The sequence below is a fragment of the Apodemus sylvaticus genome, chromosome 2 (assembly GCF_947179515.1).
Source record: "Apodemus sylvaticus chromosome 2, mApoSyl1.1, whole genome shotgun sequence".
Taxonomy (NCBI): domain Eukaryota; kingdom Metazoa; phylum Chordata; class Mammalia; order Rodentia; family Muridae; genus Apodemus; species Apodemus sylvaticus.
Window position 1 is genome coordinate 19,237,405 of NC_067473.1, and position 18,434 is coordinate 19,255,838.

The 18,434-nt window shown below is 42.2% G+C and overlaps 1 protein-coding gene across 3 annotated transcripts in view; it reads right to left on the reverse strand.

Moving 5' to 3' along the window:
- Nucleotides 1-4,302: 4,302 nt before the first annotated feature.
- Nucleotides 4,303-18,434, reverse strand: part of LOC127678299 (ATP-dependent translocase ABCB1) — a 146,192-nt gene continuing 132,060 nt past the window's right edge. For all 3 annotated transcript variants that reach the window (XM_052173146.1, XM_052173148.1, XM_052173147.1), the window contains 6 exons: nucleotides 16,869-17,009; nucleotides 12,875-13,031; nucleotides 11,521-11,718; nucleotides 9,695-9,901; nucleotides 6,297-6,443; nucleotides 4,303-5,454 (listed from right to left, as the gene is read on the reverse strand). In XM_052173146.1, coding sequence (XP_052029106.1) covers nucleotides 5,248-5,454; nucleotides 6,297-6,443; nucleotides 9,695-9,901; nucleotides 11,521-11,718; nucleotides 12,875-13,031; nucleotides 16,869-17,009 — 1,057 coding nt within the window. In that variant the 3' untranslated portion in view covers nucleotides 4,303-5,247. The remainder of the gene's footprint in view (nucleotides 5,455-6,296; nucleotides 6,444-9,694; nucleotides 9,902-11,520; nucleotides 11,719-12,874; nucleotides 13,032-16,868; nucleotides 17,010-18,434) is intronic.

Consider the following 18,434-nt stretch of genomic DNA (forward strand, 5'->3'; position numbering starts at 1 on the left):
TTCCAGGACAGTCAGGGATACACAGAGAAACCCTGTCTCAAAAAAAAAAAAAAAAAAAAAAAAAAAAAAAAGAAACTCTACTAAGTAATATGAGAGAAAGAAAAATTTATCATAAAACTATTACTTTGATATAATCTGAATTTGATGCAGTTCTAATCAGGCACTCTTTTTGAAGGAAACTGTGTCAAGAGGATTCTAATATTTTTAAGGAAGAAAGGATATTGCAGAATTACCTTGGAGCATTATGAAACAGAGCAGTTAGGGCATACTAGGTCTATTAAATAGTAAAGAGAATTATTGGACTTTAGTCAGTACTTACCAACTCACAAATGATAAATCAGGTTGTTTATCAGCACACAGATATGCTTATTTACTATCTGTTAAGTCAGTATCAAAACATGAATTATTTAGTACGAGTATTTCATGATTGGCCATTTGTATCAATTAGACTTTTGTCAGATGACTTATATGAAGGTCTAGAAAAATCAAAAATGATAGTGCCAAAAAGAAAAAAAATGTGTGTGACAAACAGTGTAGTGTTTATCTCTCGGAGCTACAGAAAGCTTTTTAAAGTGCTTTGTGAAAGTAGTGACAAGTCAAGACCAAATGTGACTGCACACAAACCTAAGGACTTTCTCGGGAAGAAATCATAAAGAGACTCAAATGAACGGCAACCAACAGACGAAGACTACACTGATGACGTGGAGTGATCTTGCTAGAATTGAGTTTTCAAAAAACATCTTGAAAATATATTGTTGTAGACCCCTGATGTGGTTGTGAGCAAGATCAACTCAAAGTTTTCAAGTGGCCTTCGTGAAAGAACAGAGGGAACATTACATTCTGTGTCTTGGTCCAGTAGCAGATGTTGCAAGACCCTGTTTGAGGCTGGAGCCAGGGCCTTGAAGAAATCAAGGTTGTGCTTTCTGATAATCCAGCTCTTGTCCCCTAGGCTATGGTTGTCAGTTCTAAGGCAGCTATGTATTGAGTCAGTCTGTGTTTTCTTTGCCAGTATTGTCTAATGCAGCTCTCTGCTGACCTTGGCTGCTTGCCCCTTCAAATAATATATCTGAGTCTGTGTGCATAATAAATATACTTGGCAGCAGGGACAGGTGGTCCACACCTTTAGTCCCACACTGGAGACAGAGGCAGGCAGATTGCTGAGCTCAAGGATAGCCTGGTCTATAAAGTGAGTTCCAGGACAACAACCAGGCTACACACACACACACACACACACACACACACACACACACACACGACCCCCCTGGTCCCAGCTACCCCATCTTCTCCCTTGTCACCTCACTGTTTGAAACCATGATTCCTTTGGACACCAGTCAGACATTACTATCTTTGTACACTCACTCTTTTGAGCAGAAGAAATCATTTTTATAAGCCTGCCCATTTTTTTTAGCAGCTTCAACAAGCATACGCATGCCAATTATCATCCTGCAGACCATGTGTATCAGTGTATTATGGGTGTGTTCATCCTTTCACCCCACAAGGAGCCCCGTTTCAGCATCTGCCGTGGGAGAAAACACCCTACGTATATTTTGTCTTTTTTTTACCCACTACCTTGTCTTATTGTCCTCTTCCCCTCCTTTTAGATGCCTCCTTCCATCTCTTGCCCCTACATCATCTCCTCACACTTTCAGCATTTGAGAGAAAACAGGCTGTACTTGTTCTTCAGTGTTTGGTTTAGCTTTCATAACATGAAGGTCTCCACATTTATCCATGTTCCAGAAAATGAGATCATGTCATTTTTCTCTTTAATTTTTTAAATTTCTCTTAGAATTTCATGCATGAGTGCTGTTTGCTACTTTTCTGCCTTTCCCATCCTCCAAACCCTCCTTTTATAACCCCTTCATCTTCAATTATTGTTATGTATATATATATATTCGTATGTGTGTACAAATGCAGTCTGCTGAGTCCATTTTGTGTTGCTTTTATGTTTGTGTAAGTGATTAGGGCTGGCCATGTGGAGCTGGCTAACCTATTGGGTACTTATCCCTTGAGAAGACTGAGTCTCCCTTTCAGTTCCCACTGAGATTGCCCATACATAGCTCTTCATCTATTAATAGTACCATGAGAGGTTCTATCTATCCGTGTTGGTATGTCAACTGGTGTTGTTATATTGCGGGTTTCATTTAGGAGATCATAATATTGAGATTTCATGGGTGTAGCTTCCCTGTCATGCACAGAAGATGCAGTCTCACAGCAGATTTTCTAGTCCTTTGACTCTTACAGTCTTTCTTCCCCTTGTTCATGATGATCCCTGAGTTTATGATATAGGGGTTGTGGTGGAGATACATCACTTGGAGTTTCACAGATGGTGTAGCAGTCGTCTGCCTTGGAGAAGTATCACTTGGAGTTCCACAGCCCCAGTAAGTTATTTCCTGCATGTTGAACAGTCGGGAAGGCTAACTCCCCTGGTTTTTGAAGGTGCTGTCAAGAGAGAAAAGCAATCAACCCTCAACAACCTATACATCACAAGGACAGGCGTGGCAAGATGTTTCCATAATAGAGGTGGAGGCTAGGAATCTTGTCACTTTTTTTTTTTTTGAGATATATCTATTTGGATTATTTGTCAGTTTTGAAGTTAAATTGGATCACTTGCTTTCTTCTTGTTGTTTTTAAGTGGTTGGTATAATTAGGATTAGTAACCATCTGCCAAATGGGAAAGATTTCACCCCCACTCTAGGTTTATTCTCCACTGGGCTACTTCTTTTGACATGTAAAAGCTTTTTAATTGGATGTAATTGTGCTCACTCTTGCTTCTGTTTATTTCCTGAGCTGTTGGCCTCATATCCGGGAAGGTGTTTTCTGTGCCAGTGTGCTATAGTGCTTCTCCTCTGCTTTCTTCAGGTGGATTCCAACTCTGAGGTGTTTGTTACACTAAAAAGTCTTATTTGGAATTGATTTTCCTTTGTGAGAGACACAAGTCTAGTCTCAGTCTTTCGCATGTAGATATCCAGTTCTCACACATCCATTTGCTAAAGAGCCCCCCTTTTCTCTAATGCCCGTTCTGTGCATTTTGCTTGAGAATCATTTGGCTGAAGAATGGATTTGTTCCCGGGACCTTTTTTCTGCTCCAATGGTCTATGGGTTTGTTTTTCTGCTAGTGCCAGGTTGTTTACGTTACTGTGGTATGTAACATGTCTTGCAGTCATGTACTGCACTTCTTTCAGCTTTAACCTTTTGGTCCAAGATCATTATGGTGATTTCATGTCTTTTGTGTTTACATATAAGCTTTAAATACATTGAATAGTTTGCTGTTAGTGGCCATTTAGACTTCTTTTGAGAACTGTTTATTTCATGTGCCCATTTGTTGACCAAGTTTTGTGTGTGTGTAATCTTGTGTTCTTTATAAATTCCAATATAATATAGCTCTTAATAGATATAGATCCTCTGTCATATCCCTGCCTGGAAAAGGCTATTATCCTGTGGGGAGGATATTATGATAATTATCTGTACTGCTGGAGTCTACTTCAGTACCTTCTTGCCTATGCTTACTTACAACTTGAAGTGTTTTACATATATTTTCTTCCAGTAATTTCAAAGTCTCAGGTTTCATATTCAAGTCTTTGATGTGTTTTAAGTTATTTTGGTACAGAGCATTGGAGAGAAATTCACTGTCATACCTGTGCAAATCTGGCTCTCTAGGAACCACTCATTGGAGAAACTGTCTTTTGCCCAAATTGTATATTTTGACATCTGTGTGAGAAGTCCATGCATGGGTTTATTCCTAGGTGCTTTACTGTATTATATTGTTCTATATGACTCTGTCTGCATCAACACATGCTGTTTTGTTAGTATTGTTCTACAGGATAACTTGACATGAGGGATTATGAAAACTCGAGCATTGTTATTTCTGCTCAGGACTGTTCTGGATATTTTGGATCTCTGAGTTTCTATATGAGCTTTAGGATTAACTTGTATAGGTCTCTGAATTTGTGATTTGGACCACATCAAATCTGTGGGTCCCTTTTGGTAAGGGAACCATCTTCATCAAATGAATTCTGGTGATCTGCAAACATAGGACGTCTTTCTTCTTCTAGGATTTTCTTCAAGGTCTTTCTTCTGTGTTTCAAAGTTCTCATTATAGAGGTCTTTAACTCCCTTGATTAGGTTTTTTCCTAGGTTATTTATTTATTTATATACATTATTTTGAGACTAGAATGACTAAGAGTGTTTCCATGATTTTTTTCAGTATGTTCCTTAATGGTGTTTAGAAAAGCATCATCTGTTAGAATCCTTAGGGTCTTTTAATGAAAAGATCCTCTTATTTACAGTTATATTTGTCTTCTTTTAAAAATATTTTATTAGCATATATTAAGTACACATTGTGGTGAGTTTCAGTATGGCATTTTCATACATGTACATAATATTCTTCAGTCATATTTATCCAGATACTCTCCTTGGTCCCAGTCGCACCCCTGTTAATCCCCTACTGTTTCCTTGCTAGTCCTCTGTTAATGTGTGTGTGTGTGTGTGTGTGTGTGTGTGCATATATATACTCCTGCATGTATGGCGTTTGCATGAGGGCACCTGGTGATATCCTCTTTTGCTTTTCCCTCTTATTTTTGGGACACGTTTTCGCCCTGAACCTGGAACTCCCTGTGCTGGCTAGGCTGTCTGGCCGCTGAGCCCGCAGGATCTGTCTGTTTCTGCCTCTAGCACCGGCATTACAAACGCCCCACACCTTGCTGCTTACACGGGATCCGGACTCAGGTACTCATGTCTGTGTATTATCAGGCACTTTAGAGCAACCCCCATAATGGACTAATATTTCAAGACCAAATTTATGTACAATATTCCAGTTGGTAGAATATATAATTTTACATGCATTTTGAGCAAAATAAGTCAAAAATATGAATGTTCAGTTTTAATATATATATACTTTATACAAACATTTCAGTAATTTCTAATACATACATAATTTGTTAAGCAAGGAAATCAGTTATAGTTACAAATGAGAAAGTATAAATAAAAGTATATATTACCAAACATTTACTTTTAACTCTTTTATAAATTTTATAGTGCATTTTCAACCATTACTCTCCATTTGACGATGTTATCTATTTTTGTTCTTTTAGTTACAGTCTCTGAAGATAAAACCAGACTGAACGCTTTTCATTGTGGCTGGAAATGGATAACTCACTATTCTAGTAAGTGGTTTTCCTTTTGACTTTGATTAAATGCCATATATGAATACAAACATTAAAAATATTTAACATCTTACATGGTCACAGTTCATGAGCGCTTTGCTCCAGCCTGAATGTGGACCATGGAGAAGTAGATGCCTTTCTGTGCCAGCAGCTGCTGGTGCGTGCCTTGCTCCTTCACCTTGCCGTTCTGAATCACCACGATCAAGTCTGCGTTCTGGATGGTGGACAGGCGGTGCGCGATCACAATGCAGGTGCGCCCTTCCCTGGCTTTGTCCAGCGCTTCCTGGACAACCTGTTTCACAATTGCGCCAAAGAATTAGTGATAAAAACAGTCCTCTTCTTATAGATCCCCTCTGTCACCAGACCCAGGATTTGTACATTTTGTCCTTCAACAGTTATGATGGTAAAACAAAACAGAGATTAAAAGCCAAGGTATCTGTCATTCCAGAAAAGAAGTAATCCTCAATTTGGATGAGTTCTGTGACTGAGATAATCTAATATTAAGGTAAGGGCAGTAAATACATTCTATCCAAGCATTTAAAAGCACTCACTAAGCCGGGCAGTGGTGGTGCACACCTTTAATCCCAGCACTTGGGAGGCAGAGGCAGGTGGATTTCTGAGTCCAATGCCAGCCTTGTCTACAGAGTGAGTTCCAGGACAGCCAGGGCTATACAGAGAAACCCTGTCTCAAAAACAAAACAAAACAAAACAAAACAAAAACAACAACAACAACAACAACAAAAAAAAAACAGTACTCACTGCACCTCGCCACCAGCATCCTTCCAGCCCGGCTCTACAGCACAGGCAGGAAGCTGGACCACCAGCCCAGGCCATCACAGCAGGAAGAAAACATCTCTTGACCATCTATCTGCCTTTCTCAACTCCTAACCCTTCTCAGGCAGGAAGGCAGCAGCAGTGGCCGTCTTAGGGCGTTGTCAGACTCCAACCCCCTCACCTCAGCTCCTCAGAGGCTGCAGCAGAGATGTCCATGACTAATCTGCCTCTTGTCACTGAAGGTCTCCTAAGTCCCAGCTGCAGACATGTCTAAACTGCACTGGAGCCAACATCAGCAGCAATCATCTCTGGAGCCGTGCTCTCTACTAAGGCATGAAGAAAGGAAACTTAAATCCTTACCTTTTCACTTTCTGTATCCAGAGCTGATGTTGCTTCGTCCAGAAGCAAAATGTGAGGCCGTCTGACGAGGGCGCGTGCGATGGCGATGCGCTGCTTCTGCCCACCCGACAGCTGAGTTCCTTTGTCTCCTACTCTGGTGTTGTATTTCTGTGGACGGAATTTGGTTGTTACGAAAATAGAGCCGATGGCAAACTGTGAACATATACATCAGTTTGATCACAGAATATACAATTTTCTAACAAACATATAATGTAAAACATGGGTTTAACAGTCAAAATCCAAGCATAAAAATCCATTTTAAGACTCATTCATTTTATTTATGCGTGCGTGTATGTGTGTGTGTGTGTAGATATAGATATAAATGCAGATGCAGAACCAGATGCAGATGCAGATACAGATATAGACAAAATACTATAATATATAGTAACTAGAAGATTTAGGTCTAAATTAGATTAAAATGGGTTCACAGAAAAAAACAACAGAAAAGTTCTAAAATGATAGATTTAATACCCTTGTTATTTTTATGTGGTTTTACATTTTATTTGTTGGAGAAGGTCACAGGGCAACTTGTAATGGCTAGATCATTCTGAGGTGATCAAACTAAGCCACGTTGTTGGCACCCTCCTCTAATAAGGTCTCACTATACATGTCAGAGAAATCTCACACTGCATAGACCAGGCTGGCCTTGAACTGCTCCTGTCTTGGTCTTACAAGTAATGAGAAGGCAGCCATGTGCTAATGCCTTCAGCTTTATCCTCTGTCTGGAAAATAGATACCTGAGGATTGTATGCGTTAGTGTGAGTTAACCAACATGTATTAGTGTAGGGAGAGCGCAACAGTGTTAACTCTCAGCCTCTGGCTTCATAACATTTAGGACAGGGTTGGCAGGAAATTTAAATAGCTGTACATTATTATCAAAGCTTGATGTATTCATAACCTGTGAAGTATTTTACCCAGTGAAGTATTTTAAAGTGAAAAAAAGAGAAAACTTCTTATAATGATAATATTTGGGTCTTTGTTTTTATGAACTATCACCAACAACCCCATGCGTTTCATAGATATTGAGGATTTGTACTTTAATAACTTTGAAGAGTCAAGTAGTCCTCAAAAAATTTTTTGTTTCGCATTCCATTCAAAAATCTTCCTGTCCTGTTTCCCACAGTTGGCAACCATTACTAATTAAAAGGACACTATGACATGAGACAGAGATTATAAGGTGTATATTTGAGCCCTTAATATGTTAAGCTTATAGCAAAAACGTTGGCTTTAATATTTATACCTGCATTTTTACTGTTAAAGCCAGGTTTTATATATGAGTACTCCTTTTTGGGGTGTATGTGTATATATGTCTCTGTGTGTGTGTGTCTGTGTGTGTGTCTCTCTCTGTGTGTCTGTGTATGTGTGTGTCTGTGTATCTGTGTGTGTCTCTGTGTGTGTGCGCGTGCCTGTGTGTACATGCCTGTGTAACTTGGGAACTGTGTGTCCTTTATTTTCTACAGATAGGGTTTCTCACTGGAATGCCCGCCTCACTGACTCAGCCAGACTGGCTAGATGTGGGGTCTAAGGGCTCCTCCTGTTCGTGCCTCCCCAGAGCAGGGACTACATGCATGCACTCTACCTTGCCCTTTGCCTGGGTGCTACGGGTTGATCTCAGGACCTCATGGTAATACCTCAAGCACTTAAGTGACTGAACTCTTTCTCCAAACCCTGGATTCTCCTTTTATTTGCTGTTTTCGACACCCCTGGCACTATGGTGGTTGAACAAGGTTCCTATTTGTAGCGAACGCCCGTGGTAAGCTCTGGGTAGATGCTCGATATAGGTTCTATCCCAAAGCTACATCTACCTCAGAATCAGGAGCTCTTCTGTGTTCCACTCTGAATGAGTGCAGACTCCAGACTGCAGGGACTGCATAGTGATCCATGTGGGGCCTCTAAGGGCAGTAGTAACTAATTCTATACAGCAGAGGAAACAGAGGCAAAGCAAGCCAATTTCTACAATCAGTCACTCAGAGGGAGATGCTTAGAGAATAGAGTTGGTCTAGAACACTGAAAATAAGGATCCTGATGTCCACAGAAGTGCTCCAAGTAACAGAAAGATTGAAGTCCAGAGGTGGCCCTTTTGGTAGTCAACTACTAGAGGACAAAAATAGTTTTAAGAGACATAGTTATAGTTGTTCTGTCTTGTAGCCTGCATCATTTCTCATCTGGGATTTGAGTCTCAGAGCCCTGGACTTGCCTGACAATTTTTTTCTTCTTTACTAGAGCTAAGGTAGAGCCTGATAATTTATATTCCTAGTAACTTTGAGAGTCAGTGACTCTTATTAGTAAACAGAGACTAGGGTTTTGTATTTTGAATGGCCGAGCCTCAAAAAGAGTTAATCATTTGTGGTTTGACTTCACTGAGGAGAGAAAGGGAACAGGCCTCCTCCCAGCGATATGTCTGAAAGTAGCAGTTATCTATGAGAAAAGACAAAGATAACAAATCTGAGGTTTTAGGGAAGAGTCTGGGCTACCAGGTGTTGTCAGGCCTGACTAGCTGCTTTGAGGTTACCGAGTCTTATTTTATCATGAGTGCTTCCTATAACAATGAACAGAGCTAGTGGTAAAGGAAGAGTTTATATAATTTATGTAAGACACATGAACGAAATAAGACCCAAGTAGATGCACGAGTTGGTGAGAAGTTCAATTTATCTAACTTAGAGGAGGAACTCTGAGAAGTCTATAGAACAATAGCTCAGGGGAGGTTTTCACAGTCACTCTAAGAGTGTGGCTTGGGACCCTACAATGGATGGTATATGAGTTATAGATCATTTAATACCATAGCCATCCTAATGACTTGGCTCTATTCAGAGCCTTCTTTCTGGCACACATGAAGAGTTCTTGTCTGGTCTGATTCTACGGTGATACTTGGATCTTTGAGGGGGACTACAGAATGACCATGTTGTTTCTTCAGCAGCAGTGAACCCACAGTGGAGACTAGATGGTACCTATCTACCCTTTACCTGGGAAAAGATGCTCAGATGTACTCCCTGGCCTGAAACATGCAGACACTCAAGCTTAAAAACTAAGTGACTATTCCAGTCCTCAAATGTTCCTTTTATACTTGAATATATCTAATATTCTGTTTCTTTCTCACAATGAGAGGTAATTATAATCCCTAACTAGGATAAGAAGTATGGATAAATGATCCTATATTGTATGATATATTTTGCTTGCTGATTTTCTTTTCCTTTAGGCAACAGACTTTTAAGTTTCTGATGACAGGACAAGAGGTATAGCTAGGTGGTAGAACACTTGATTATTATGTGCAGTACCCTGGGTCTCATCCCCAGAATAGAGTGCGGATCATCACAAAATAAGCTAAAGGAGCTGCTGACCACTAAGCCCAAGGTACATACATCCGGCAGCGTCTCGATGAAGGGGTGGATGTTGGCCTCCTTGGCCGCCCTCTCGATCTCCTCCTGAGACACGGTCCGGCTGTTGTCTCCGTAGGCGATGTTCTCGGCGATGCTGCAGTCGAACAGGATGGGCTCCTGGGACACGATGCCCAGCTGAGCTCGCAGCCACTGGACGTTCAGTTGCTTTATTTCTTTGCCATCTAGAAACTGAAAGCAAGGGTTCATAGATCGACTTCAGGATCAGCACAATTCAGACTTACCAAAATTACTAAAACTTTTGGGGTCAATATGAGATTAAAGAAATGACTCTCTAGTTAATCTTTTAGTTGACATTAAATAATGTGTTAATCATTACATTTTCATATGCATATATCAATGTACTTTACTCTGGTTTGTGTCTCACTACTTCTACAACTCTGAGAGATAAGGTCTTACTTTATAGACTAGACTGGCCCTGAACTTACAATGTAGTTCAGGCTAGCCTTTACCTCATGGGAATTCTCCTGCCTCTCAAATATTGAGATTATAGGCATAAACTACCAACATTACAAGTCTTTACAAAAAACATTTAATTATATATTTAATAAAATACTTTATTTTTATTGAGAATTTAATCAGTTTTTGAGAGCCAACATTTCACTAATTTTGAACATAGTGGTAACATTATTTAGTCCTGTGCTAAAAGTTCAGTGATCAAATTAAAACATGAAATCAGAACTCATAGGAAATAGTTTTTAAAAGTGCAGTAAGGCCCCCCTGGAACTATGAGTCATTGCTGATGCTTCTGTGGTTGTTATATAGTCTGAGAACCCATAAGTAAATATATAACATAACAAACATTCCCTGCTCTAAATTCTGTTTCTTGGCTCCTTTTCTATCCCCCTCTTTCATCATAATCATTTAAATTCATCACCACCTGCAAGATTTCTCTCTCATGCCTAGCACCTAAGATAGTTTCTGACAGGCTCTCAAAGTTTTGCTGAAAAACCTGATTACCCCCTCAACATTTTAGTTGAGGAAAGAAATGGCCATCCCCTATTTCCCTACGCACTTTTCTAATGTGTCCATCTTACTTTGGGAGTCCTATTTGTTTTCGTGTCCTGTGGAACACGCCCTCTGTGTCAGTAGATTGTCTTATCCCACCATGAAAACGCTTGGGCCTCCCTCCTCTCAGTCAGTTCCCTGAACGTCTCCCATTCCCCTATTGTTCCCCCTTTCCTCCCCCTGCCCCCCCAGCCCAGATCACCTTCATAGTCCATACTCACTTTAATCTCCACCTCCTTCTCTAACCATCTGCCAACCAGGCTAAACTGCTTACCCACCACCACCTCACTGAGAGTAGCGTGATGGAGATAAGCCACAGATGTGTTGCATCATGGTGCCTCAGGCCTCGCCTCGTCTTGCTTAGACAGCCTGTGCCCTTGCAAACCACTTTTGCATTGACATGCACCCTGCTTTTGACTTTTCCTCCCATTCCCATCTGTTTCCTGCAACTCTTCTTTATCTCTCTGGCTACTTTGGGTTTGGTCAGCTCTTACACCACCAGCTGAAGTGTCACCATGGCAAGGGAGATAGGTGGTCGGTCAAAGGCTGGTTGCAACAGAGAACAGAGGGGGCAACATGTTGAGAGAGAAGCTGGATAAATTGGCTAGTACAGTTGGCATAGACTGGACATGAAATCTGGGTGGTCAGATTATTTAACAGAGGCTTTTTCTTCAGTATTCATGAAAAAAAAAAAAACCATGGCCTGTGTTCAAGGGTTAAACATATCCAGCCATTTGGATGATTAAAAACCTGAAACGTTTGGAATACCAAAGTGTACGCACCACTGTTCCGGCCATGGGGTTGTAGAAGCGCTCGAGCAGCTGGATCACTGTGCTCTTCCCGCAGCCGCTGCTGCCCACCAGGGCCAGCGTCTGGCCCTTCGTCACCTCGAGGTTCAGCCCCTGGAGCACTGGGATGTTGGGTCGGGTGGGATAGTTGAACTGGACTCCACTGAATTTCACATTTCCTTCCAACACATTCTGCAATGAGAAGAGTAACACTTAGCTTGATTGCAACAATACTGAAAACAGTGTATCGTGGTAACCCTCAGGACCTGGTCTGAAAAGTGAGCTCCTGTCATATTAAGCTTCATTTCACATCTCTGGAACTCATACTAAAGAGATAATGGTTGTATAGCATGAATTCTTTTTTTAATTAAGTTTTTATGAGATATATTCTTTATTTACATTTCAAATGTTATCCCCTTTCCTGGTCACCACCACCCCCCCCCCCCAAAAAAAAAAAACCCTCCTAGCTCATCTCTCCTCCCTGTGCTCACCAGCCCACCTGCTCCTGCTTCTTTGTCCTGGTATTCCTCTATACTGGGGTATCAAACCTTCTCAGGACCAAGGGCCTCTCCTCCCTTTGATGTCCAACAAGGCCATTCTCTGCTGCATATGCAGCTGGAGCCATGGGTCCCTCCATGTGTACTCTGTGGTTGGTGGTTTAGTTCCTGAGAGCTCTGGAGGTACTGGCTGATTCATACTGATGTTCCTCCTATGGGGCTGCAAACCCCTTCAGTTCCTTGGATCCTTTCTTTAGCTCCTCTATTGGGGACCCTGTGCTCAGTTCAATGATTGGCTGAGAGTGTCCCCCTCTGTATTTGCCATGCACTGGCAGAGCCACCCAGGTGACAGATAGTACTGTTAGTGTTAGTGCTTTCTGTCAGAAAACACTTGTTGGCATACACAATAGTGTCTGGAATTTGTAACTGTATATGGAATTGATCCCTATGAGGGGCAGTCTCTGGATGGTCTTTCCCTCAGGCTCTGCTCCATATTTTGTCTCTGTATTCCTCTTGTGGGTATTTTGCTCCCCCTTCTAAGAAGGACCAGAGTATCCATACTTTGTTCTCCCTTCTTCTTGAGCTTATTTTGGTCTGTGAATTGTGCGTTCTTTATAGCATGAATTCCTAACACAACATCATTGTACTCTCCTAGATGACAATGGTCTCCTTGTAACTATGTTTTATAAAAATAATATACAGTATTAATATTTATTCAAACCAACTCATCTAGATCTCATCAAGAATACATACATATTTTTGCATTAATGCACGGATTTTATTAAATTTCCCCTTCATGTCTTTTCATTGAGAAAGTAGGAATAGATAACCAGTGAGGACATCAAACTCACAGGCTTCAGGCCTTCCGTGCTGTAGCTGTCAATCTCGGGCATTTTCTCAATGATCCTGATGATGTGGGATGCCGACACCTTGGCTTTCGCGTAGTCAGGAGCGAATGAACTGACCTGCCCCACTGCCATGGCTCCAAAGACAATAGCTGAGAATACTCTGGAAAACAGCAGCCAAGCATCACAGTCTGTGGTAACTACAGTGTTAACAACGTGGCACTTCTATAATAGTGGAGTGGTTGCAATTATAAAGCAGAAAGATAAAACAAACTCCTTCTCTCATGTTTTTCACATTAGGCATGACAGACGATTCCAAATGGCCCCTGTTCGCCTCTCCTGTAATCTTCAGCTTCTTACAACGTGACATTTGCTTAAATGTCCATCTAAGAAGTACAAGTTTGTTTTCCACCTTTATGACCCCCTCAGTGGCCTTGTGACACAACTTCTTGGACAGGATGTCATAGAAATAACTGTTCCCAGTTCCAAGCCTATGACTCAGCATAAGTTTTGTTAGCTTGTATTTTTCATCCTGGCCTGCACACAACAGTGACCACAGCAGAGATCTACTATTGCCCAACCCAGATCATGAGAAGTGACCCAGAGACTGCAAGCAGAATAAATGGTTATAGTTTCGTGTCACTGAAGTTTAGTTGTTGATTATTACATAGTGTAACTCTGGCGATCAGTTATGCACAGTCAGTTGCTGAGATCAATTCCTAGAAATCATGTAAGCTGCACAAAGAGAACTTTGCTGTTGCTGTTGTTTAATACACAGCTAGGATGCCACTTTCAAGAAGCTACTGCATTCTTAAACTATGTCATGGGACTTGTTAAGTGTCAGCAACTTTAGAAATATTAAAATAAAAAAAAAATAAGCAAAGCAATGTTAAAATCAATACCCCATAGTTCCAGGGGTATCTGACTTTGATCTTTTGGTATAATCATACAATCCCCTTGTACAACATGTATGGTTAGAAGGTGAATATTTTTAATCTCGAATTAACCTCAACACAAGATTAAATCAGTGCTTAAATAGGGCAGAAATGCTGTATTAGCACCTTATACAGCCAGGCTTATGTAGTTTGGGTTGCGATGCAAAGTGTCACAGCATTGACTACACTAAACTGATAGAGGGACTCTACCCAGGCTTGTCACCACTTGAAAGCTCAGAACGTTCGTGTATAAGCTTTACCAACAATATGCATACTTGGTGACATCATAGTGGGATTTCTTTCAGGTTCCTCTTCCCATTACCAAAGTGCAAGTTTGAATGTTCGCAGAAACACGAAGGGAAACTTCTAATCCAGAGCTTCCACTGTCATTTAAAAATTCCTCCAGCTTCTGAGAGACTAGGCCTTAGTCAGATCCCGGACAGGCAGACAAATGAGGAAGGGGTCCACTGATAAATAACAGTGACAAACTTCCGAATTCTTTACCCTCTTTCCCAAGACAACAGTCTGGCAGTCTCTCTCTCCTGCCAGCTGACCAGAGCTGTGCTCAAGGCTGGTCCCACCATGTTTATGTAAAGCTATGGACTTCAGCAATCCTTTTTTGGTCTGAGCTGAGTAATCAGATGTAATGGAGGAGCAATTCATGCGAGGGTACACATAACACTTAGCAAAACAAAACAAAAACCCAAACCAAACCACCACTGTGTGTGTGTGTGTGTGTGTGTGTGTGTGTGTGTGTGTGTGTGTGTGTCTGTGTCTGTGTCTATGTGCTTCTTTAGTTTTAATATTTCAGGTTTGGTAGGAGTTGGCACATTACCCATCTCTTAGCTGCCCTGTCAGAAAGCTTTTTAAAGTTGTTCTATTCCTTGCTGAACATAAAACCTTTTCCAAAGCATTCTGGAGACCTCTAAACTGAATCTGTCTAGGCACACATTTGGAAGGCCAGACATTCAGAAACCTGCCGCATATGGCATTTAAGATGCTTAAGATGACAGCGACTCTCAAATCCTAGCAGTGACTCTACCAAGATCTCCAAGAAGAAAGGACTCCACCTAGATCATGGTATGATAACTCCTGAGAAAGGCTGCTCTGATGCCTTGCCTGCTGCTCAGGCCTGGCCTGATCTATGGACAAACAGGATACCTGACATGCCTCACATTGCTTAAGACAAAGCAAGGTCAGTCTCCCAAGTTCCTCCTCCACAGGAAGGAAGCTCCACAGCTGGGCATGGCAGCTGAAGATTGATCCTGCCCTGGAGCCTATGTCCTCAACTAAGCCATCAGTGGCAAAGGAACCTAGTAGGGTAGCTGTCTAGGTCATGGGTAAGCCTGCCATTTTAATTATTACATAGGCTATTTAGATTACAAAATCTCCTTAGATCTCCGAGGAGTTTGAAGACTAAACTAGTGAAAGAAGTAACTTTGTCTTAAGGAACCCATTTTACAATGATTGCTCTGGGTAATCAACTACTTGTGTACATGGTCAATGATTCGTTAGGAAAAGGTGCAAAGTTTATACAAGGGCTAAGGGTATGAGAACTTCTAAGAAAGCATTTGAGGATCTAGATAAAAGCTCGAGGTTGGTAACTGCAAGTTATGAAGGTTAGAGAACATGGAATAAAACCCTGGCTGGTGATAGGAATGTGATTTAAAGTATATAGGAGAAATTTAAAAAATGCTTTGGATAGAAGGTGTTCGAGGTTAATAAATACAAGAACCAAAGAATTTATCTTTTTGTAAACTTAAAAGGATTCTTAAAAGCTTCAGGGAATCCATTCAAATCCAGGTCAAATGAACTATAGATCAGTGCTGTCAATGAACAGCCTCTTTCCCTCCCCACTTCCTGAGGGTAGCATCTATCCCGCTTTCCCTGGTCTTGGCATGCCCCCATTCTCCAACTACTAAAACAATGGGCCTAAAAGTTTCAAATGTACACCTAGGAAAAATGTTTTTCTTCCCAAACTCCTTAACTTTATCTTCTACCCCTAACATATATATTTTTTCCAGAATCCTGCCAAGTCCAGATGTTTCCTCAGAACCTGCATCCAGGACAGCTCCAAAGCAGTAACCCACAGGTGTTTCAGCCCAGGCTCACAGACTACTTCAACTGTTCCTGCACATCCCTATCCCCAGATGGTCCCACAGCCTGGACAGCAGTGAAACAACAGCTCTTCCCAGACTGGGCCAACATTCCAGCTTTCTGCCCACACCCCAAAACCCATACCTGGATGCTAGCAGTCACGGATGATTATGTTGACCCTTATTTATTATCAATAAAAGACTAGGATGTTTGGTTTCAGACCATGGGCAAGAGGCTGAGGTATGTATTTTAAGACCAAAGCAAACCGGGCCTTCTGGTTCCCCATTATGCCTCAGTCCCTACCTAGCTAGCATACCCTAACCCCAACCCCAACCCTGAACTTTCCAGCCCAGGGTCTAGGCTATCCTTCTTCCAGAAGTTCTTTGCTATAAAAGCCACACATTTTCTTGCATTCTCTCTCTCTCTGTGTCTCTTTCTATGTGTCTCTGTCTCTCTGTTTCTTTCTTTCTGTGTCTCTCTCTGTCTCTCTGTCTCTGTCTCTCTGTCTCTGTATGTGTGTCATTCTCTCTGTTTCTCTCTAACACACACACACACACACACACACACACACCACCTTCTTCCCCCAACCCTTTTCCTTTTCTGTGCTTACAAATGTTTTCTCTCTCTTTCTTTCTCCTCCCCTCTGTCTCCCTTTCTATGGCGACTTTTCCCTGGCCTCCGTCATTGGGACCAGTGAATTTCCCCGCCGGAGAACAGCTTCCCAATAAACCTGCTATTGTGTGTACTTTAATCTGGCTTTAATTGGCTCATTTGTACCAGCAGAGAAATAACTGATCAGGTAGAAAAGTTTTTGATAAGCTGTGGAGTATTGTTGCTACCATATGGACACTCAGAGACAAGATGCCACTTTCTTAACTGTCAAATGCTCTAGATGACACTTCACCATACAAATTCTCATCCTCAGTTTACTATCAGGGTTAAATAATACACGTGAATGTAATACTTACAACAGAACATTTTCAAAAGTCATGAGTTCTCTGGCCACCAAGTAGGCGCCAAACCGGAAACAAGCAGCATAGGAAAAATACATCATGGCCTGGGTGAAGGCGAATGTGATCCCGAAGATGTGTGCCTTCTTCAAAGCATTTCTGGAAGGCAGACAATCCAAAGTCACCCCATTGCTCAGTCATTCAGGCAGCTTGCTGTGGGTTGGCAGTGAGGCACACAGGCATGGCACATACTGCGGACTCCATTTCTAAAGAATTCAGCTGGATCTCCGTTTGATTAGCTGTGTGAATTTGGGAAACTGCCTTGTCTCTGAGACTCAGTGCTGTGTTCATCTTTAATGTAGGATTATTACATCTCAGTGGGCTGATGGAAGACAACAGGCCTAGAACCCTGAGAAGAGCCTGTTTTATGTGAACAATGAGTGGTCCTTCCCTTCCTCACACTGTGGGACACACAATGTTGGTGTCCTGTAGAGCAGGACACCTCCCAACACATCTACCCAACACACTCAAGCTGTGGGTGACAGGGAGCAGGCATGTCCTTGCATGTGGTGACCTAGGTGAGCTGCATATTCTGAGTGCTGTGGAGGGACATCCTGAGGAGAGTGCAGTGGAGGGACATCCTGAGGAGAGTGCTGTGGAGGGACATCCTGAGGAGAGTGCTGTGGAGGGACATCCTGAGGAGAGTGCTGTGGAGGGACATCCTGAGGAGAGTGCTGTGGAGGGACATCCTGAGGAGAGTGCAGTGGAGGGACATCCTGAGGAGAGTGCTGTGGAGGGACATCCTGAGGAGAGTGCTGTGGAGGGACATCCTGAGGGGAGTGCAGTGGAGGGACATCCTGAGGAGAGTGCTGTGGAGGGACATCCTGAGGAGAGTGCTGTGGAAGGTCATCCTGAGGAGAGTGCAGTGGAGGGACATCCTGAGGAGAGTGCAGTGGAGGGACATCCTGAGGAGAGTGCTGTGGAGGGACATCCTGAGGAGAGTGCTGTGGAGGGACATGCTGAGGAGAGTGCAGTGGAGGGACATCCTGAGGAGAGTGCTGTGGAGGGACATCCTGAGGAGAGTGCTGTGGAGGGACATCCTGAGGAGAATGCTGTGGAGGGACATCCTGAGGAGAGTGCTGTGGAGGGATATCCTGAGGAGAGTGCTGTGGGAAGGAAGAAGCACTCGCCTGTAGGGAGCCAGGGAAGGCTTTACAAAGGATTAACATTCCAGGAATTTCTGAATTGGGTGTGGATATGTGGGTAGAGTCAGGGACAGACTTTTGACATTCCTACTTCTGTTTAAACCCACCACCTTTGATCATCTCTTTGCCACTTAGGAAATTTTTCCAAGAAAAAGGGGGCCCGCCACATTATGACAAAGGTGTTTGGAAACACTTCAATGAGGTCCAGTTCTTGCCTTGTCCTAGTGGAGAAACTGGGACTCAAGGTTGGCCTTGCTCATGCCCTGGTCACCCTTTAGAGCCCTCATGAGGTGAAGGGAGAAGAGAAGGTCTCCCCAGGAAAGAAAGGAAGAGAAAATATCCTCAGGAGACCCTTCTGTATCACATAATACCTCCATAT